Genomic DNA, 23,548 nt, shown 5'->3' with positions numbered 1-23,548 from the left:
CATGCCCTCCCCACGATGGACTGTGTCCCTTTGGAACTGTGAACCCCAAATACCCTTCCTTCCTTAACTTGCCATTGTCAGGTATTTTGTCACACTGATCACAAAAGTGACAATTCTTGGTGAATCTCTAATAGGTCCTCACCAAGCACAAGTATGATCATCGCAGGCAGAGGACTCACGGAAATGGACTAAAACCCTCCCCTTGGGCACATGTTTCCTTTTCTCGTGTGTCAGCAATGCAAGTCTGCCAAAGGCAATTACTTAGGGACAGAAAGACAGCATACCCATGAACCTTAGGATGCCACTGCAGACAAAGGGCCCCTCCCCAAAGGGGCCCTTTGTAATTAATCACTCCTGATGGTGAATGACTGATGTAGCAAGCTCTAGGCAGGGGTGAGAGCCTCAGGCCAGCCAGCTAATCACAGCAATGAAGAAATGGAGATAAATTCATCTTACCCAGTTACCAATTACCTCCTGCACACTTGGCAATAAAAGCAATGAATTGTTCTGCCCTTTATCTTTTTAATATGAAAGTGATTTAAGACAACTGCAAAGCCAAGTTTTTAAAAATGGGCTGGGGATGCAGCTCGCTGGTAGAGCACTTGCCCAGCAAGCCTTGTGTTTACTCTACAGCATCGCACATGCACAGACAACACACCCATAGCACACATAAGGCACACAATAGACACACTGTGGATAACACATAACATGTACACAACAGACACACAATGTAGACTATAACACAGAAACAACAAACATATATAAGAGATATAAACATAACATGCACACAAAATATACATATGAAAATCATACAATATACATAACAGACACACGTAGATAGATAAACAACAGATATATAACATACAACACTTGCAAGAGAAACACACAAAACTTAAAACAGCTATACAACAACCACAACACACACACACAACACATGCACACACAAAATACACATGTAAATAAAACAAAAAATGCTTTGCATGTATAGGTAAAGATAAAACCTAAGCACAAAGACACCATTTTGAAAACTATGAAATTTTAAAAATTATCTTGGGAATAGGGGAGATTTTGGTCAGAAAACAACTGAGGTTTGACCATTATAAAAATAAGCCATACACAAACATGAACTTCACATGTGACATCACAGGCAAATGGAAATCCCTGTATGACTCTGAAGAGCTTATCGAAACTGTGGTGACAAAGGCAAACAAGGCAAGTTAAAACTCAATGACAGTCACCAGCAGAAGGTTCACAGACAGAACACAGGCCATCTCTGGGTGCACCCGTGAGAGCTGTTCCAGAGATGACTACATCATCAGGACCCTGACCACAAAGTACTTTACTTCATTGATCAACTCAGGATTAAAGTAGATTGTCAGGAAGTGGGAGAACTGGGGAAGGTGGGACCAGATTGATGGTAGGTGATCAGAGGGTGGGGCACACATAAGGGCAATATCTTGCCCTTTCCTGTGACTGCTCCACTCTGCTACCTGCTGGCCAGGATATAAGCTGTTCTATCTAACAGACCCCCACCTCTTTTATGGACTGAAAATTCCAAAACCATGAGCAATTTGCTCCCTTAAGTTGTTCACATGGCTTATTTTTGTTTCAGGTGCACAAAGGCTACTTACACAATCACCAAGTACTTACTGGTCCTGGATGGTGTGTGTGTGTGTGTGTGTGTGTGTGTGTGTGTGTGTGTGTGTGTGTGTGTATGAGATAGCACCCATGTGGACGTGAAAGGAAAGCCTCAGGCATTGAGACTAACCAATCACGTTGTTTGAGCAGAGTTTCTTGCTGTTTGTCACTGTGTCTGCCAAGCTAGTTGGCCCATAGATTTCTGGAAAATTTCCCATGTGTCTCCCGTCTGTGAGAGAACTGGGAATACTGAATGCATGCTACTGCATTCAACCTTATGTGTTTTGGGGGGACCCAAACTCAAGCGCTCATGCATACATGGCAAGTGCTTTCCCTATTGAGCCATTTCCCTAGCCCTCAGGTCCTTTAGTGCACTGCAAACACTTCCCGGGACACAGAATGCAATAAGCAGCATCAACATAGCTATTGGTCTTCCACAAAGACACAGCTGATCTTATAGTCTTGCCTTCTGAAGAATCCTATTCACACTTGGGAAATATTTAGAGGAACCTAGTGGAAGGTGTCTTAATAAGGGCTTCTCTGTTGTGATAACAGTCCATCATAGAGGGAAGTCAGGGCAGGAACTCAAGGCAGCAACCTGGGGACAGAAACTGAAGCAGAGGCTGTGGAGGAGTGCTGCTTACTTGCTTGCTCCTCCTGGCTTGCTCAACTTGCTTTCTTATAGAATCCAGAACCAACAGCCCCAGGGCAATGCCCACAGTGAGCAGGGCCCTCCAACATCAAGGAAATGCACCACAGACTTGTCCACAGGTCAATCTAATGGGAGAAATTTCTCAACTGAGGGTCCTTGTTCCAAAATGACCAAAGCTTGGGTCAGGTTGACATAAAACTAGCCAGTGCTGAAGGAATTCGACGGAATGAAGAGAGTAAAAATGATGCATCAAAGAATAAGAGGGGACCAAATAAACCAAGACAAAGGAGGAATGCAGAGAAAATTCAAGCATGCCTCTGAGGCAGAGGCTTCCTGAACAGGTGAGCTTAGAGTCAGCTCCCCACTTCCTTTCTGTGTGCACACAGTCCAGAGCCAGCTCAGCCCATGGGAAGAAAGTCTCCTTCTCTAATGAAATTCCTTAGAGAGTGAGTTGATTTAGCCCTTTATCATAAAATCCCTGCTCTAATTAAACACAGGATGCCCCTCTGTCTGATTCAGCCTCATCGAGTTATTTCAGAGCCCCCATACAGGTGTGTGCATACAACGCTGCTGCTGAGTGATGGCTTGGGATATTACTACTCATTGCGAGAGTAAATACAAAGGAAGGAGAAGGCTGCTGGCCTTGTTTCAGGGAAGTTTAAATCAGCTCGCTCTTCCTCAGAATGAATCTGAACAGCAGATATTTCCCCTAATAAAACCGTAGAGCTCTGGCTAATTTACGAGGTGGCTTCCTTTCTGGGGCTTCAGCTTTATATTATTCAGCGTACATATTATTTTAAAGTCCCTGTGCTCTGTGCTCTTATTTGAACGTTCTTAACTTTAAATTATTTCATATTTTCCCTTCTCTTGTTTCCCTTTCCTTTTCTTTTTCTACTGCTAGGGATTGAACTGAGGGCCTTGCGCATGCTAGGCAAGCATTCTTTTACTGAGCTATATCTCAGCCCTTTTTTAATTTTAATTTTGAGGTAAAATCTCATTGTGTAGTCTGTGCCAAGCAGTGCTGATTACGTACAGGTGGGCACCACCCACCCCAGCTCTACTTGCTTTTTGTCATGCATTAATTCTCACCTCTTGAGCACTCTGGGGGTTAAGCACCTATATCGTCCGCTGTCCTATTTCAAATATGCCTTGTTGAGGTGGCAGGGTAAGTGTTATGTGGCAGAGGCCAGCATCTTCCACCCAAGATCATGAAGTTAGTAGCCAGAAGAGCCATGGCTAGAGACCGGGTGTCCCTTCCAGACCTGGGCATCTCTGGCTTTGGGGCTATGGATTCCAGCAGTTCTATAAAGGACCCGGTTGTGTGAGGCATTGAATAATGGTTGGTAATTTTCTTGGTAAGATTTCTGATGGCAGGCTAGGAAGAAACCACACCCCTTCTCCAAGATCATCTGCTTTGGTGTGCAGTAAGTAAATATTTGTAGGTTTGGGGCTAAAGAGGGGCAGGTAGGCTGAGAGAATGTTTGAAGTAGTTTCTTCCTGGAGTCTTAAAGTTGTCTCTCGGTGTGTGTGCGTGGTGGCTGATGCTGATGGGCAGGAAGTTGAATCATCTAGGAGGTGAGCATCTATGGGAGGAGCTTCTTGTGTAGACTAGTGGAGGCAGGGACTGTGGGCAGCACCATCCCATGGACTGGGGTCCTGGACTGAATACACAGGAGACCTGAGCTGAGCCCCAGCGCTCATCCCCGCCTCCTTTGTGACTGTAGATGTCATGTAAGCAGCAGCCACATGGTTCTGCTGTCATCAGGCCCCCTCTGCCATGAGGATCAATGTCCCCTTGGAACTGTGAGCCAAAATAAACCTTCATTCCTTCAGTTGCTTTGTCAGGTATTTTGTCCCAGCAATGAGACAAGCAACTAAAAACACCTCCCTTGCAGCATCTCAAAGGCGTATACGCGGTTTCCTCCTCTTATGTGCTATAGTAATTCTGAAAGATCTTTCTTCCCTCTTTACTCTAATTGTCCCACTTCTTCAAGGAAGTGTCTCATATAGATCTACCTGAGGGCTTCATTAGATTGTTATTAATCTTCCCTGTCATGACTATTCAGTAGGAATACTTCCGGCAAGGGACTCTCTCCAAATGTCACTATGTATTTTTAAGCCAAATATAAAAACTCAATGTTCCTGGAGGAGCCTCAAACACCTGTTGACTCTGGTTCTTTTCCCCTCCTCTTCCATCTAATTACGATTTACCTGCCACAATAGAGCACAGTGAGGATTAACCGTCCTGGAGCCACTTTCAAGTCTGTGAAGGATTTCTGCCTCCTCGGGGCACATGATCTGTGAGAGAGACAGAATGCAGTATGTGCTGCTGCCTCTGCAGTCTGCGCTCAGCATCTTCCTAACTCCTCTGACAAAGGCACCAGGCCAGGTCAGTAGCCAAGTCTGAGAGGCCTGGGGGCGCAGTGGGATGGCTGGGGTGACTGCACTATAGGTAAAGCACTTACTGAAGAAGTGTGAGGACTTTAATCTGTACCCACAGAACCCTCATAAAAGCCAAATGTGACAGAGACCATCTGCAAATCCAGTGGTCTTACAGCAAGATGGGAGGCAGAGACAGGAGCATCTCTGAAGGGACATGGGTTAGCTAGCCTGGTGTACATACCAGAGGACAAGAAAGTGTGTCTCAAATGAGATAGGAGGTGAACAGTGATGCTCCTCTGACCTCTTCCACAAGTGCACCATGGAATGCATGCATCTGCATCCACAGAAGAACATACACACACACACACACACACACAAACACACACACACCTATGCACATGTGTACAGATGCACATGCTTACACATGTGTGCATATACACACAAGCATACATGTATGCACACACAGGCATTTATACATACACACACAAATATGCATATATATATACACACACATACAAACACATACATATGTACACACAGTCACTTCTACACACATACACACATATATATGCATATATATACACATACACATACAGCAATGCACACATGTATATACACATATGCATACTCACTAGCACATATATACACATGTACACATATGCCTGTATAAATATACAGAAACACATATACACACACAGAAGCACTTATACACACATATGCATGCATACATATATACACACATACACACAAACACACACATATACACACATGCACACACACTAAAAAGATTTAAAATGTAAAATTTCGCAAAATCCCTTTTGAATGAAGCACATCATAATACTGGCTCTGCAGCTGGACTGGCCCTCAGTGTCCCTGCTGGGCATGGAGGATGTGGCTGCTATGATGTTCTGACTCCAACATCTGACAGCTTCTCTGACCTGGCAAACACTTCCTGTGCCCAAAGTTTAATCCACTGTTGGCAGTTGCTTGTCACTCCCGACATCTACCCATTTAGGTTTTGCTGTTGGAGAGCCATCCTGTGCGTTGCAGCCTTGTGTATACACAGCAGATAGCAGCCCCTGGCCGCTTGGAACAGTGACAGCCCAAATCTCTCCAGATCAACAGCTGTTCCCCGCAACAGGACACAACTCAGTGGCTTGATGAGTGGGTGTGAACTCTCAATGTATTATGTGGATCAGGGAACAACGCATAACGAAAGTCATCCCTGATCATGTGACCAGGATTGCATATGCACTCGGATTCCCAGGAGTGACACCGATAGGTCTTAGCATGCCACACTTTGTGCTGTTCCACTCCCAGGAAGTGGCGTGGGGTGGGGGATGGGGACGGGGAAAATATGCAGGTGGACAAACAAAGCCACGCCCTGTCTTTCTTCTCGTTTTTTTAGTTTCAGCTCAATCGTCTGAAAGATTCACAGCACTAAGTGTAACCTGAGGTCCCCTTGTCCACCCCAGCACACCTGGGCCCTGTTAACCAAACACTGGTTTATTTTTGTTTTTGTTGTTGTTTCGTTTTACTTAACAGCTTATTTTAAAACGTTTCGAGCTTCAGTGTGCTCAAACTCAAGGGTGAAACACTAGAGGTGCTATGGTAATGACAGGGGGTCAAGAATGTCCACTGCAGGGGACAGTCTCTGGGGGGGGGTTGGCATCTCTTTCCTCCAAATGTCTCATTAGGGTTCCCAGGCTTCACCTCCGTGTCCTTCATCTCCCACGGTCCAATTTAATTGAGTGATGTCCTTGCTACGGCATGTTGCTCTTTGGACAGGAGAGTAAACTCATTCTGTCCGTCAGTGCATTTGCTTTCTTAAGGGCCTAACGGCGCACGTGCTGCTCAGGTAATTAAATGCAGGTCACGTCGCAGCTTCCTTCCCCTCTCCAGCCTGGCTGACGGCACAGTGGGTCCTTTCTGATGGCTAGCTCTTGACCACATGATTTGGGGAAGCTGGCTGGATTGCCTCTGTTTGTTTCATTATTGTGCGTGACACCTCAGGCCACTGGAAACATCAAACCCCAGCAAGGCACAGGGTTCAAAGTGAACAACAGAAAGGCGCTTGGTTTTCTGAAGGTCCCTAAATGGTGGTGCAGGGAGACTGGGGAGACTGGTGCTGGGGAGGGTCTCAGAGCAGCCTGCTGGTTACAGTCAGTACTTTCCGTGTGTCAGCCCGCAGTTTTGCTAGGTAACAAAACCCTGCCTGCACGTCAGTGCTCACTTTCCTTCACTTTGAGCTGGGGTGGATTTGTGAAAAACAAAGGTAAACTGGGCTGGGGAGATGGCTGTTGAGAAACGCCTCGCCTTGTAAGCACGAAGAATTGAGTTCAATCCTGAGTCCGCAGTCAAGATAAAGACCTGAGTGAGTGTATGTGTGTGTGTGTGTGCGCGCGCGCGCGCGTGCGCGGCAGAGATAGGGGAGGAGGGGGAAGGGAGGGGACACTGGAGAGAGGTTTCAGTTCTGCTCCTCTAGACTATCCAAGTTTGGTTCCTAGCACCCACTTCTAGCGGCTTAAAACCATCTGTAACTCCAGGTTCAGTGGTATTTAGCCTCTGGGAGCACCTATACCTATATGCAAACCTTAAAATAAAAATATAACATATATCATTAAAAAATAATAACTAAATAAAAATATCAGTGTGCTGGTGCATGCCTGTGCTATCATCACTGCGGAGGAGACAGAGAGCTTCAGGCATCTTCCCGTCTCTACCCTCATCGCACCTGAGTTCGATGCCCTGAACTAAGCGAGCTCTTACCTCTAGTGTCCATGTTAGCCAACCGATCTGTCTAGGGAAATCTGGAGTGACTGTAATGAGTTTGGATTTTAGTTTAGCCCAATGCTGATTCTGCACATCGCACAGATTCGTCATCTTTAAGTGATGCCCAGATGAGCACTTTAAAATAGATGCAACTTTGTGTGAATTCTCTATAATACAGCAAAATCTGATAGCGCTATTAATAGCCAGCCTTTGGCCCTGGGAAGGCGCGATGGCAGGGTTTTTAAAATTCATCATCTCTGCATAATTAGTTGTGAATCTCTAAATATTCAAGCTGAAGAATGAGCTGGGAACCAGGGCCCTCATCGCTCAGTGTCCCTTTCAATATTGTTCCACAGTCATCATTTCCTTGTGTTTTTCTAATTACTGCAAAACCAATTGTTTTTAACTCAACTGGCCCGGCTCTTTGTAATTTGTTGGATGTAATTACCTTGAAGTGAAGAAAATGTACTTCTTGTTCAGCAAACCGGGGCTTGATGAGGTGAGCATCGTCAGGTGGCCATGAGAACCCAGTCCCAAAAGCTTTGCTCACTTCTAACCACAGCATTGTGTGTACATGGGTTGTAAGCAAGGAGCCCCACACTGTGGTGATCTGTAGACCCTAGTGGGGTTTGATTTTAAGAAGTAATTTTGTATGTGCCCATGGCTATGTTTGTTTGTGTGTGGGGTGCTTTTACATGTAAGTGCACATGTATGCAAGAGAATGTGTGTACGTGTAAGGCAGAGGTCAGCATCAGGCATCACGCTACTGGAGCATTCCACCCTGTTTTTAGAGACAGGGTTTTCACTGACTTGGAACACATCAAGGAGCTGGGCTTGTAGTCAGCTATCCTGAGGGATCTGCCTGACTTTACCTCCCCAGCGCTGAGACTATTAGAATAGTATGTTTTTGTTTGGTTTTTAAGACAGGGGTTCTGGGCATTGAACTCAGGTCCTAATGCTTGCACGGCAAGCACTTTTCCAACTGAACCATCTCCCTAGTCCACAGTGAATCCAGTTTAATACAGGGAAATGAAAAAGAAATAGTGTGGGGAGGCATAAAAAAAAAAACCAATGTATACATTAGGGCCCTTGTCAGAGAAGGGCTAGATTAGACACTTTCCTCAGCATTTTGGGAAAAGTATCTAATTTGCAGACAAACAAAAATAATAATTTTTAATTAACATTTATTTGTGGGGTTTAGATAGATGGCTTAGTGGTAAGAACAGTTGCTACATTTACAGAGACCCTGGCTTGGTTCCTAACACCTACACTGTGGCTCACAACCTTCTGGGACTCAAGTTCCAGTGGATCTGTCATGCTCTTCTGGCCTTCGTGTGCAATTGCATGCATGTGGTGTGCATGGATACAGGCAGGTAACACACTTATAAACATAGAATTAGCAAGTCACCATAGGAAAAAGGGTAGAAACATTGTTGGAGGAAGAGGTTGGAGAGGGCTGGAGTGATACAGTGTCTTCTGGACCTGAACTCAGAGTTCATGCTGCCTCTAGAAAATCAGGCCAGTCAACTTTCCAGCACGGAGTAGGAGAAGGTTCCAGAGCCTAACTGAGGAGCTATGACAGTTGATGGCTTCTGGGGAAGAGAGTTGTTTGTTCGCTTTAAGGGTGCAGTCCCTGGTAATTTAACCATGTTTCAGTGGGTGGTCTAATATGCAAGCGTATACAGATTGGAGATATATATATTTTTTTAAATAGTAGGAAATGGGGGGGAGGAGTTTGGGGATAGAGATGATCAAGATGCTCAAAGAATTAATAAAAATGTTTCAATCATTACAATACGTTCTTAGACACCTTCACACATGCACACAGCACACCTGAGCATCTTCACACCCACCCCTTCCGATCTCCTACCACCCTGTCTACCCCTACTTCCTCCCCACAAAGCTCTCTCTTAGGCTTATAGCTATTTATTTTGTTTTGTGACCCACTGACCAGGCAGCCATCTGATTGACTGTGGTCCGGAGCTAAAAGTATTATTTTTACCAGAAATAACTGAGAATGTCATTATGAAGTGTATCTTATAATCAGTATTAATCAACATCAATGGGCATGGCTCATCAGCCAGACATTTATTTATTCAATAAGCAGTTTTCTATAGCATATCAGATTTTGCACGAGGTCTTTCCCTGAGCTGTGACACTATCTTTTTCGGGAAGGGGCACAGAATCTCAAACCTCTTGGAGATTCCCGTAAGTGACTCCAGCTTGGTGAACCTTGAGCAATCAGTGTCAGGTTAGGGGTGCTTGGGTTCCTCATCTATAAAACCAAGACAAAGCATCTCTTTTATAGGTTCTCATGAGGAATGAATGAGAAAACTGAAGAAGAAGCCACTAGCCTTTCAGAGTGGACTTGTCAGTCCCAGTAGTTGTGCTGGAGTGCATAGGCAGAAATGCAAAGGACTCTGTGGCATGCTGTAGAGCGAAGGAATTCAAGGAGAAACAAACAATATCTTCTATAGCAATGGAACAGAGGAAATATGCTTAGCCCCCCCCCCTCGGATGAGCCCATTTTTATGCAAATGCGAGTATCCCTACAACTGTATCCTCCTGCCACTCTCAGGGGCAAATGAGTGCTAAGTGGCTGTGTTTAAAACAAAATCACATTTCCCTACCAAAGCCCCAGAGCAAAGAGGGAACTGCACCTCACCTTACTCTTGCAGTTTGTTTCAAAACAACCTAGGGAATGTAGACTAGTTATCTACTAAGGACGGTTCTCCAAAACACCCGAAAGTAGAAACTACTACATGACCCAGCTATGCTCCTCCTGGGTATTTGCCTGAAGGACTCTAGGTTAGCATAGCACAAAGATAGAGACCCGTGAGGCATCGGTGTTTACTGTTTACTGTGGCATGACTCACTACAGCTAAGTATCGCAGTCAGTGGAGGTATCCAACAAAAGAGAAATGGAGGCTGTGGTATACGTACATGATGGATTTTTTTTCTTAGCCACAAAAGGGAAGGCAGTCATGACATTTGTCAGGAAATGCATGCATCTGGAGATAATGACACTCACAAGTAAATGAAGCTGTTCTTAGAAGGACAAATATGTTTTCTATTATGTGGTTCTCAGGTTTTATATGAAAATAAAAAATCATGTATGTATATATGAAGCAAAAGCAGAAGGGAAACTGTCTAAAGGACAAAGGGCACTCATCAGAGGGGGAAGGGTAAGCAAGGAGAATACAGGAGAAATATGCTCAACATGAAATATATACATGCATGAAAACCTAGAACTAAAGTAGAAAAATCCACTTCAGTGTTTTATGATTGCCATACAAGAAGATGAAGAGATTTGATGTGTGCAGGCTGATGAGGTTGGAGGTCAAGTCTCCTGGGAAACTGGACTTTGTGAATAAGGAAGACGCACTGGAAATCTTTAAGCGAATGGCCCATCTCATGGTATACTGCCTTTGGGGGAGAGCGCAGTGGTGGTAACGTAGCTAATGAATGGACTGTGGCATGGGGCAGGGAGAGGGAGAGGCAACGTGGCCACATAAGACAGCTAAGGACTTGGACTGTGCTAGGAGCAGAGGAGGTGAGACATATGTGGGAGGGAAGCTAGCAGGGCTTTGGAATGGTCCAAATGGGTAAGACAATGAAGAGCCAAGGACACTGCTGGCATTTCTAAAGTGATGGTGCCTGGCATTCTGTAGAGATGAGAAGCCTAGGAGGCAGGGCAGCTTTCAACAGAGAACAGAGGATATCCAGCCTGGATGTTTTTTCCTTAGCTGGCAAGGCTACTGGTGACTTGGATCTGGCTTGTCTCTCAAATGCCCATGTGGTAATGGTGTGATTCCCAGTTGGATGCTATTGGGAGCTGGTGGAAATAGTCAAGAGGTGGTGTCTAGGGAGGTGTGAAGGCATCAGAGCCATTCCTTAAGAATCAGGAGAGAGATAGCCATTTCCTTCCTCTATCTTGCACATCCCAAACATGAGGTAAGCAATCTTACCCTATCCCATGATTCCTGCAAGGATGTGTTTCTCTTCCATGGTCCCAACTTATCAAGGACTAGATTGATGAAAGTGATGACTTTGGTCTTGGAGTTAAATGCTTGGCCCTTCCACATGTTAGGCAAGTGCTCTGCACTGTGTTATGACCTAGCCTGGAACTCTGGTTTTGAGACAGGGTTTTCACCTCAGCCTAGACCTCTTGAGTAGCTGGGATTTCAGGTGTGTGCCACCCTGTTTGGCTGCTATACCATTTCACCGCAGCAGTAGAGAGCTGACTAGAAGAAGAGTTGGTAACCAATAATGGTGGCCACGTTGGTGAGTCAGGAGCTTCCCTGAAGCATATTTTGTTTTCTTTATCGTAGACTAATTACATACAATGGGTTTCATCATGATATTTTCATGTGTATATATTGTATTTTGATCATATTTGCCCCCCAAACCTCTATTACCCCCATCATTCCTTTCCCTTTTCCCAACAAGTACTCCTTCTACGAGCATGCTTCTGTTTCTCGATCTGTTGATTTTAATGAAGGTTTCTTACATGAGCTTGAGTCAGAGGAGGTTCTTAGTGATGCATGGCTGATGGATTGCCTACAGGAGTGGAGGTGGTGGGCTAGTTACTGAAATGGGCTCCTTACCATTGGCTGCCCCACTGAAGAAAATATTTTTCCTTTCTCCAGCAACTATGACCATCCTACAGATCTTCAGCGAGGCATGGGGCCTTGTGGGCTGCCGCCTCTCCTCTATAATAGAATGTTTACCTGCCCAATCCTGTGTTTGTCTTTTGCAGGTTATCACAGCTATTGGTGTTTCAAGAGTATTTCATTTGTTTTTAAGCAAGCAGATGCAAGGGCTCCAGTCAGAGTTAAGGCTCTCTTCCCTTGCGAACAAGAGACTGTGCTTCCCTGCTGTTGCTCTACAGTCCTGCCTTCAGCTTACACTCAACCATTGGCTTGGCCCCTTTTCCATCTTGTCTGTGCTCAGCTTTACAAGTGCTCAAGTCACTTATTATACACATGGGGAAGAAATATTTGTTCCTCTTGACTTGGCAAATTAGAGTGGGTAGCTCAGTGGAAAGAAAGCTACAAAATGGCTTCTCTGCTCCCTCACCCACTGGGCCACCTACTCAGCTCCGAAATCCTGCAGCTGTGGGCAGACTTGATGGTAACAAGTGGGCTCTTAATGTTCTTCAGTAAAGCAAAAGAAAGCAACCCTGAGAGAAAAGATGTGTGTTTACTTTGGTGCTTTATGAACAGGGAGGCAGGGCTCTAGCAAGGAGGCACGTTTGTTGCATTTGACAGGATGCAAAGAGGCAAGCTGTTGGGCTGAGGATGCTGCTCAGCTGGTCACTTGTACCACTATGAACAGCATCCGTGTGAAGTTCAACCTCCTCGACTAGCTTTCTTTTTGAAGCAGAAGTGGCAACAGAAAAATCATTCTCTCTCAGTACTTAAAAATATGTATGTTCCTAAATGCATAAATACAACCTGCTCAGTCAGTATAATGTTACTTATATGTATATATTTTGGAATATGTATGTGTATATACACACACACACACACACACACACACACACACACACACACACACACCATATATTTAATTGAAATTAAAGAAAAAGAGGGCACAAATTTGAAAGAGAGCAAGGGAGATTATGTGAGAGGATTTGGGATGGAAGAAAAGGAGGGAGGAAATGATGAATTACATTATATAAAAGTGCATACATTCAGGACTGGGAATGTAGCTCAGCTCGTAGAGTGCTTGTTCAGTGCACATAGTGCTGGGTTCCATATGCAGGACCCATTAGCCAGGTAAAGGGGTGCACGCCTGAAATCCCAGCACTCAGCGGGTAGAGGCAGAAAGAGAAAGAGTTCAAGGTCATTTTCAACTATATAATGAATTCAAGGCTGGTCTGGGCTACATGAGAGCTGTCAGCATTTCCTCACAGATAAACTCTCAACGCACTGTGGATCTGCTGCTTGCTTTTCTTTGAATCCACCCTAGGTCATCAGAAACATCTTAATGATACAATGGAGAGATGTTTGTAGAGCATCTAAGAATCTCTCACTGATCGGAATCCTATAGCTTTGTTCCTAGCTTCTTAGAAGTCATGAGAAAAGCAGGTTCCATGGTTCAATCAACACAGAGCCTTGGGAAGAAAAGAACATTATTTGCCCTATTTATAACTGTCTTTCTGACCCCCGAAAGGAGGATAGACTTTAGGAAGTTAAGCAGTTGCTGATTGTATAATTGTTCAATTTAATGTTAATTCTGGGTAGAGGCTGAGACATAGATGGACATTTCTATGCTGTTATGAACTGGGTGTGCACTGGACCCTATGTGTCCATGCCCCTAGTTGGTATCTTGAAGGGTGTTCTGGTTAGTTTTAACTGAACTGGACAGAACCTGGAATCACCTGAGGAGAAAGTCTCCATAAGGAATTATTTAGGACAAGCTAGTCTGTGGGCATGTTGGTGGAAGAATGCCTTAATTGTTTATTTGATGTAAGTGGACTCAGCTCACTGTGGGTGGCACCATGCCCTAGGCAGAGGTTCATGAACAGTGTAAGAGAGCAGGTGCAAGGAAGTATGAGTCCAGGCCTTTATTGTCTCTCTGCCCTACAGATCTGGAAATTCTTTTAGTTCCTGCCTCGACTCACCTGCATCATGGGCTATCATCTGGAACTGTAGACCAAATAAACCTTTTTTTTTGTCACAGAAATTGAAATAAAACTACAATGGGAGATTCTGGAACATTTCAGGGGTAACACTAGGATGAGGTAGGTGGGTCTAGGCTATGTGTGTGGATATCTGAAGACTCAGCCCAGCTCTGGCTTCAGCCTAGCATGTATTCTTGCTCTCTCTCTGCCTCCCAGCTGCCACCAGATGAAGAAGTTATAGCTGTAAGCTTCTGCTGCCCTGGGAAAGAACCATTCTACCCTGCCCTCCTCCTCCTCCTCCTGTGGACTCAAATCCCTTGAACCTCTCAGCCAGAATGAACCTATTTTCTCTTCCATTATTTCTGACAGGCATTTTATCGCAGAGACGAGTAAAGTAACTGATGCAGACTTGGCAAACCAATGCAAGATTTGATTTAAAATTAAACCTATCTCTATAGGGTTTAAGGAGCTCAGATTATGCAGTCTGGACAGACGGGTAGACAGCACCCCCTCACCTGGGTCTCAGTGGTAGTAGCATCTTCACCCCTCCATCCTGAAAGGGACTCACTTGCCACTGTATCCTCAGTATATTCAAATGACGGGCCAGCCTGGGTCTTTGCCTCTGGTCCATTCTGCTTTTGGAAGCTGGGTTTTCCTAAATGAAGAAAGGTACATTAAATAAACAAAACAAAACAGGCTTTCATTTACCTTTGACCTTTGACAAGTTTAGGAAGAAGGAGGGGAGACATTTAAAAATAATATGAAGGTATGAATACAGGGAAAGTTGGGTCTCCTGACATTCTTTACCCTATATGAGTCTGTGTCATCCAAATATTTGCATAACTGAGTATGCATATCTACAGAGCAGACCTATAGTGTATTGTCCTGGGACTTGACATCTTTCAAAACAGGTTGAGGCTTTCCACATTAAGAAGGGTCCAGCAAGCAAACCATTAGGAATCAGTAAGGCTACCTACCTTTCATATATACTTTTTAACAAATAAGGACCACATTTTGGAGGCTGCTGTGGTTTGAATGTCACACGTCTGAGCCCCTGTTCCTCAGCTGGTGATGCTGTTTGGGGTGGTAATGGAACCTTTAAAAGAGTTGTCCCTCACTTAGAGTAAGTATGTCACTAGGAAGAGACCTTGAAGCTTTGCAGCCTGGCCTCCCTTCCTGTCCTCTCTTCGGTTCCCAAGTGTGGATGCCATGTGACCAGTCAGGCTCCTTCTTCTGTTGCCATGGCTTCCCTCCCAGCTGGTTTGTCTTCCCTACTAGGATGGGCTGCATCTCCTTGGAAGTGTGAACCAAAACCAACCCTTTCTCTCTTAAGTTACTTTTGTATGAGAAAAGAAGTAACTCAGAGGCCTGATACTATCCCCTTCACTGAGCTAACGAATTTCCAGGAAAGGAGCTGACCTTTCAGGCTTCCCTAAGCATCTCTGAGCAGTGTTCTTGTCTTGTGCTGTTGTTTGTTTTCAAAGCTTTGTGCGTGGACATATTATGTGAAGGGCATATTCTGCCTTGTACTTCCCCACCCATCTTCTCCAGTCTTGCCTCGTTCCCGTTAGTTCCCTTTGTGCCCTTATAGTTTTCCTTCTACTTTCAACACACACACACGCGCACACACACACACACACACACACACACACACACACACACACACCCCTCAGACACACTCACGACTTTATATTTCTACATAAAAATGTATGAACCACAAATCACAAAGAAACGTGATCTTTTCCAATCTGAGAAGGGCTTCACTCACTTAGTATGCTTATCTACAGTTGCATGCATTTTCCTGCAAGTGATGTGACTTTGTTCTTCATTGCAAGTGAAAAATAATGCCATTGTGTATGCACACCGTATTTTCTTTACCCATTCTTCTGTTGATGACACCTAGGCAGGTTCCATAACTTAACCTCTTGTAACCAGGGCTACCGTGAGAATGGATTTGCAATGGCCTCTGGGAATGTTGTCTTGGAGTCCTTTAGAGAAATACCTAGGAGTGGTATAACTGGGCCATATGGAAGATTTATTAGTTGCTTGAGGAATCTCCATACTGACTTGCATAGTGGCTGGACTATTTACATTCCCAGCAGTATATAAAGGTTCCCTTTGGTCTACATCCTCATCAGCATTTGTTGTTATTTATTTTCTTAATGACTGTTACTCCAACTGGGGTGGGATAGAATTTTAATGAGTTTTGACTTGCAATCCTCTGATGAATAGTCAAGTTGAACATATTTTTCATGTGTTCATAGCTGAAGCTGAGGGGCCCTTAATGGTGACTCCCCCTTTGGAATGATGAAGGAAGGTGTTCTGTAAATGAATGTCCTATTACAGCATATTTATACCTACACCCACACAAACACACATACATATATACACATACATACATATAGACATAGATATAGTACATCCAATAAAAACATACAAGAAGAATGAAGTAAATAATTTTTAGGAAAATAATGCAGCCAGAAATAAATATATTAAGCTAATTGTACTGATGTCAGAAAGACAAATATTATATGTTTTCTCTCATGTATAGTTCTTAGATTTTATATAGCTACACAAAATCATGTATTTACGGATGGCATAAAAGTAGAAGGGAAAATATGTAGGTGGGCCAAGGGGACTTGCAGGAAAGAGCAGGGCAAGGAAAGAGAGGAAAGGGAGCATGAGGAAGAGCAGGCACGATGCACACTATACACTTGCATAAAGTCTTTAAAAAATAAGTATATAAAAAAAAAACTAAACTAAATAGCTGGGCACAATGGTGCATGCCTGTAATCCCAGCACTTGGGGAGGTAGAGGCAGGTAAATTTCTGTCAGTCCAAGGCTAGCCTGGTCTACAAAGCAAGTCCAGGACAGCCACGGCTACACAGAGAAACCCTGACTTAAAAAACAAAACAAAACAAAACCCCCACAAAAAACAAAAATCAAACCCCACAAACAAAACCCCAATTATCATCAGAACACACCACGCATCCCTCCACCCCAGTGTGCTTTTATCAGCGCTGGGGGATGTCTCAGATGCTTCCTGTTTGAGACAGGGATAAGAAAAAGGCCGCGTGCCACAGTGTAAATCACACAGAAAGTGGCTGCTGGGAAGAAGGAAATAGAATCCCATTTTCCTTTTGCTCCTGAAACTTCTGCATTGCACTTTAAATAAAAAAATAAAATAAAATAAACCTAACAAATAGTCACCGAAAAAAGCATCAGAAAGCAACCCTGCTTCCGTGGATGTCATGGACAGGAAACTCCAGGATGGGTGACCCCAAGATGGCCTCCTGTCTGTTCCCCTCACTCTCTCCCATATACTACCTTTTTACTACTCTTTGTGACAATTTAATTAAGACACAACCCTTGGGATTTGGATGCGGCGATGTAAGTGGCAAGATCAGAACAATCTCCTTCCTGTCCCCGTCTTATGAAGCCATTCAAAGCCCGTGGCTTCTATTCAACTTGTTATAATGACAGTGTTTAATCATGGAGTCCACTCTGCAGCCCGCTGCCGAATTGAGGTCACACATGCGACTACTCAGGCATGGAGCACATAATCTACGGCTGAGATTTCGCCCCTGAAGCTCTGCAGGCTGCACCATTAATTAACACTGCACTTATTTCAAAAATAATATGCATTACGGCCTTTAAAAATGTAACCTTGGCTTGGAAGGAGCACCGAGTCCTGATGAGGCCCCTTGGCCATTGCTATTACTGTGCGAAGAGTCTAGTCACAGGAACAGTCTGGAACATCCACTCAAACATGGTTAATTAACAGCCTTCTCTTCTAATTTCTCAGAAACCCATAGTATACCCTCCTACTGTGGCTCGTTTCTGATCTTCTAGCCATAACCAAAAGCTTTCAGTTTCAGAGTCCTAACTCCTGTACTTATACACATGTTATCAGAGCCAGGGAAGCTACACATATTAAGAATTCTGGAGCATCATCCTGGTCCGCAATAAATATTTTTAATAGAGGGAACAATGAACAAAACTTTGACCCTTGGCCTGGCCTTGTCTTTGATCACGAAAGCGTCTTTCGGCTGGCTGCAGGCAGGTCCTCGTGGGAAGGCGAGCTACCTTCCTCTGTAGTCAACACATAACCTGGTGCTGATCAACCAAGCTGAGTCCATATAGTATAATATATGTAAATGTACAAGAATGAGCTAGGAATATGTAAAGAAACGTACAGTTTCTGGTTAGAGGGCATATACAAACATCTTAGGAAGATCCTATGTGTTGGGGCTAAGTTGCTGCTCTATATTCAGTATATCCTTTAAAAAAATGATTTCTCTTAGTTTCAATTATGCATACCACTGTGTCTCTGTGCAGGTATGTGCACATAACCTGCAGGGGCCACAAGACGGTATTGGGACCCCTGGAGCTGTAGTTATAAGCAGTTGTGAGCTCCCCAGTGAAGGTTCTGGGAACTGAACTCAGGTCCTGTTCAAGAGCAGTACACATTTTTAACTGCTCTCCACTCCCTATATTCAATGTATTCTATGTAGAGGTTTTTTTAAAATAAAAATCCCATGAATATATGCTGTGTGTTTTGTTCCTTCATTAATTTATGTAGCCATCTACTGGTGTGATGTTTTCTTGTACGAATTCCTTAGCGTAACACTAAAAGTTGATAATGGCGCTTTGTTGATTAATATATATGGGTATGAGTATGTACATGTTCATATGGGGGTTGTGTAGGCATGTACATGTGTGTGTGCACACGTGTATACACGGGAGCGCGTGTACTCTGTAGTATGGAGGACAGAAGCTTTGGGTGTTGTAGAGGCTCTCTCACTGTCTTGGAGTTTGCTGACTTGTCTAGACTTGCAAGCCCTAGGGACTGGCCTTTGTCTAACTCTCCAGCACTGAGATTATAGACATGATTTTTACATCAGCTTTAGGAACTGAGCTAGAGTCCTTGCAGTTGCCCACTTCAGTATTTTACCCACTAAGCCATCTTCCCAGCCCCTGATGAGGTTTTATGGGTGTTGTTGCACTGTTTGGCTGAGGGTACATAGTAGAGATTTCCATAAATCTGCATTGCAGTGGGACAGAGGTCACTGTGTGGCCTGTCTCCTGCTGGGTAGTTTTTAAATGATCATCAATAAACAAGCTATTATGTGGGGGAACAATCTCACTGGAAGGCAGATGGTACCTTACCTGAGGAGGTGGGCTTGGGAAGGTGACTCTGTGGAGCTCGCGTCCCTCTGGTCATCATGCTGGGGTCAGATGTGGAATGGATGATGGTGGCCTCTGAGGAGCTCTGGCTGTCTGTGTAGGAAGGCACTTCACGGTCAAGAGTTTGGGCTCTGGCAGAGGATGCTATGGGAGGGTCATGCTGGAGAGGCAGGAGGGGCTCAGTGTCCTCTGGGGTGTCCGGCTGGCACAGGTATCGTCCCATGGAGCGGTTTCCTGAGTCTGGGAGGGGAAAGGTTCCAATTCCACTGTCCAGTGTTCTCATCTGGCAGTTTGATTCTAACACAGAGAAACACGGAAAGATGGTAGAGAGTTAGAGAAAGGCCAATCCCTGGGGCTTGCTGACAGAAAAAGATAAAAAAGATGGTTTTTATTTGGATATGATCTGGAGGAAAAGAGGCATGCTGAGTAAAGGGCAGGTGAGACGGCTCAGGGGCAAAGGCACTTGTCTTGGAAGCTCAGTGACCTGCTTGTGCCCATGTAAAGGTGGGAGAAAACAATTGCATAGAGGTGTCACCTGCCCTTCAATGGTCACTATGGCATACATGCTCCCTGATACTAGGTGGACACACACACACACACACACACACACACACACAAATAATGGTAGTTAATAATAATAATAATATAAAAGAAAAATGATGCACATTTGAAAACAGGACATTAAATATCCAGTGAGTTGCATGAAGATGAGTTTTAGTTGAATATGAAAGCATCTCCTTCACATAATGGTCCATTATGGGTGGCCATAGTTGCATGCCCATATGCACTAGATGGTTCTCTAGAGTGATGAGAGAAAAAAGAACTCTCATTAGAGACCAACAATTATTTTTGATTGTCTTTATTTCAGTCTGGGACTCATATGGCTTCAATTAGGGGAAGTTTATTAACTGAAATAAAGTGAGTAATGAGTACACACAACAGACTTGAGTGATGTCCTGACAAAGGTGATGGCGTGTCTCTTGCATGAATTATCACTGCTCAGTAGCTGATTCAGTCCCTCTAAATTGGACAGCGAGGACAGTTTATTTCAAATGTACTTAGGGGTCACAGTGGCCATAACTATGTGATATGTGTGCGCTAGACACTTTATTGAGAATGGGTAGGACTACTCTGCCCTGTGGTGTGTATTTATGTGTGTTCGTGTGTGTGTGTGTGTGTGTGTGTGTGTGTGTGTGTGTGTGTGTGTGTGTGTGTGTATGTGTGTATTAGTATTTTGCCTGAATGTGTATATGCACACCATGAGTGCAGTACCCCTGGAAGCCAGAAGAGGGCACCAAATCTCCTGCAACTGGAGTTGTGAGCTGTCATACAGGTGCCAGAAACCAAAGCTGAGACTTCTGCAAGGCAGCAGGTGCTCTTCCCTGATAGCCATCTCTCCAGCTCTTCTACTTTACTTTTGAGGCAATGTCTCATTGAACTCGAAGCTCATCCATTCAGGTTGACTAGCTAGCAGTGAGCTCTTTCTCTTCAGCTTGGGGTTACAGATGCTGCCTCCATCCCTGGCTTTTCACATAGGTTCTAGGGGATCACACTTGGGCCCTCATGCTTGCATTGTAAATCATTTTACTGACTAAGGCATGTCCCTAGTTTCACCTTTTGTGTTTTGCAGTTCTTCCAGACAGTACAGTATTTTCTAGAACAAATTAAGCTTATCTTTACCATGTACATGACACATTGAGTAAATTATATCTCATCTCCAGAAATAGTTTATGTAGAAAATTTCTGACAAAATTTACTTCTTATTTAATTCTAAGAGGGAAATGTGCTTTATAACAGCAAATGAGGTAGCCTCCAAATCTGGTTGTCAGAGTTTCTGATTGTACAACAAAATTTCAGAATGAAATGCCCTGGTCATCATCTTTTGAGAGTCTTGCAAGTCTAGAAGTGGGTAAGAGGTACAACTTAGCACTGTTTTGGAAGCAGTGTGTGTGTGTGGGGGGCGTGGTATAGCTATGATGTAATCTTTGTTTTCATCAGCTGCCTTGTCTCTACGCTTTACGGAACAATGGCTTGTGGTACGGTAGCCGACTGACTGGGGTCTCTGCACAAGAGTGGGCTCAAGCTCCTTGCAGGCTGGTCTTTAAGCAGTCTCTCTCATTTAGACTGGCACCTATCATACCACATGGAAAAGTGTTGGAAGAATAGATGATCACATGGGTCAAACGCCCAGTGTGCTAATTACATATTAGGTCAGGCCCAAGTGGCAAATAATAAGACGTGTGTCACACACAATCTCATCTCATTATCAGTTAGTGTGCAAACCCCAATGTGCCCATTACCCCTTCTCCTCCTTAAACTTCTCTGCTGTAAGGAATATCCTACTGAGAGTTTTCAAACACAGAAGGTAAAAGAAAAGGAAGGGGGATTCTCTAGGACCAAGAACATTTAGCACTTGATTTTGCAAGTACTAGGAGGCTGTGGTGGTTTAAGTAGGAGATATCCTCCGTAGGCTCACGCATTCCAGCACTGGGTTCTCAGTTGGTTGTACCATTCAGGGGAGGCTGTAGACCATTTTGGAGGCGGAGCCTTGTTAGAGAAAGTACAACCCCCACTGGGGCTGGGCTTTCCGTGTTACTAGTCTTGCCCCACTCCCAGTTACCCTCTCTGCTTCATGCTCTTAGGGTTGGGAAGTGAGCTTTCGGTTTTCTGCTCCTGCTGCCACGCCTGCCCCTCGCTGCTGTCCCTGGTTGCCAGGGTGTCTTTCATAGTACTGTAACTGTAAGCCCAAATCAACTCTTTGTCCTGTACGTTGCCTTGGCCATGGTAGTTCGTCACAGCAACAGAGGAGGAAGTAACACGGAAACAGCATCTCTGTCTAAAAAGCAGCTCCGGTTTTCACACACAGGACACACGGACTAGAGTGGAGCTCCACTCCCATTTTCAATATGGTGCCCTTCCCTCAGCATACTGTGCGATCTGGGCTTAGGTCTGGGCTATAGGGTCCCTGACTCCTCTGGCTGGGCTCTGAGAGGTGCTCTTACATCCTAGGATCACCAGGACAGAACTTTCTAGCCTCACTCATTTCAAGGGCTCCACTCAGTCAGTTTTCCTTTCAACTACCCTCACATATAATATACTGTTGTGCTTGGAAGGAGAATGACCCCTACAGGCCCAATTATTTGAATGTTTCACTTCCAGTTAGTAGACTATTAGGAAGGATTAGGAGGTGTGGCCTTGTTGGAGGAGCTGTGTCACTGTGAGTGGGAGCTGAGGTCTCAGGCCTGTCTCCCTGTCTCTATGGCCGCTGCCTGTGGATCAGGATGTAAACTGGCGGCTACTGCTCGAGCACCATGCCTGCCTGCCACCATTGCTCTCTGCCAAGATGGTCACGGACTCAACCTCTGAAACTATAAGCAAGTCTGCAATTACAGAAGCGCTTCCTTCTATTTGTTGCCTTAGATAGAACAGCAACTAAAACATTCACCATTTCTATTTTCTCCCCAGTTAGGGAGATTCCATGATCACAGAGTGATTGTTAGGACAGATGACAGGCTGTGTGCAGTAGAAGATGTTGCCGAGAACCTGTCCCTCCCCTCCTCCCTCCCTCCCTCCCTTCCCCCTTTCCTCCTTCTCCTTCCTCCTCTGCATTCCTTCTTTCCATATAAACATGTTGAGTGTCTTAGTGTGTGTTTATGATTACAAAAGCTGGGTGGCTAGCCCACTGAGCCAAATTGGTCAACTCCAGGTTTAGTGAGAGACCTTGTTATTAAAAAAATGATAGGGGCTGGATAGACAGCTCAGTGAAAAGCACTTGCTGCTTTTCAGAGGACTCAGGCTCAGTTCCCAACACCCACATGGCAGCTCACATCTGTTGGTAACTCTAGTTCCAAGAGATGTGACATTCTCTTTTGACCCCTACTGGAAAGGGTACCACACATGGTTCACAGACATCTATGCAAGGAACACACACACACACACACACACACACACACACACACACACACACATATGTATATGTATATATATAATAAAAGATGATAAAGTGGGAAGCAAATGAGGTAGATGTCTGAAAGCAAACTTTGACCTCCACACATTTATGCACATACGTGCACTCACACATACATGCACACACACAGACTCAGCAAAGAGAGGCTTAGTCTTCCTTTCAGAGAACTCTATCTAAGCCTGAATGTTTCTGCTAGGTCTCTAATAAAGACCTAGTGACCATAGCAGACACCAGGACAGAAGAAAAATTTGGGGTCCAAAACAAAAGAGTGAAGGAACTCTGGCCATGCCAGGGACTGGTATTTCTTGGTGTCTGTTGCCTT

At 44.5% G+C, this 23,548-nt stretch overlaps 1 protein-coding gene across 12 annotated transcripts in view; it reads right to left on the bottom strand.

Moving 5' to 3' along the window:
• NCKAP5 (NCK associated protein 5) overlaps positions 1–23,548 on the bottom strand; it is a 915,906-nt gene that overhangs the window by 46,115 nt on the left and 846,243 nt on the right. For all 12 annotated transcript variants that reach the window (XM_084799427.1, XM_084799426.1, XM_084799429.1 and 9 more), the window contains 2 exons: positions 19,242–19,556; positions 14,588–14,727 (listed from right to left, as the gene is read on the bottom strand). In XM_084799427.1, coding sequence (XP_084655553.1) covers positions 14,588–14,727; positions 19,242–19,556 — 455 coding nt within the window. The remainder of the gene's footprint in view (positions 1–14,587; positions 14,728–19,241; positions 19,557–23,548) is intronic.

The sequence above is a fragment of the Acomys minous genome (genome assembly GCF_964271855.1).
Source record: "Acomys minous genome assembly, chromosome: 1".
In the NCBI taxonomy this organism is placed as follows: Eukaryota; Metazoa; Chordata; class Mammalia; order Rodentia; family Muridae; genus Acomys; species Acomys minous.
The sequence above is the reverse complement of the archived record's forward strand: the minus strand, read 5'-3'. Positions and strand labels throughout refer to the sequence as shown.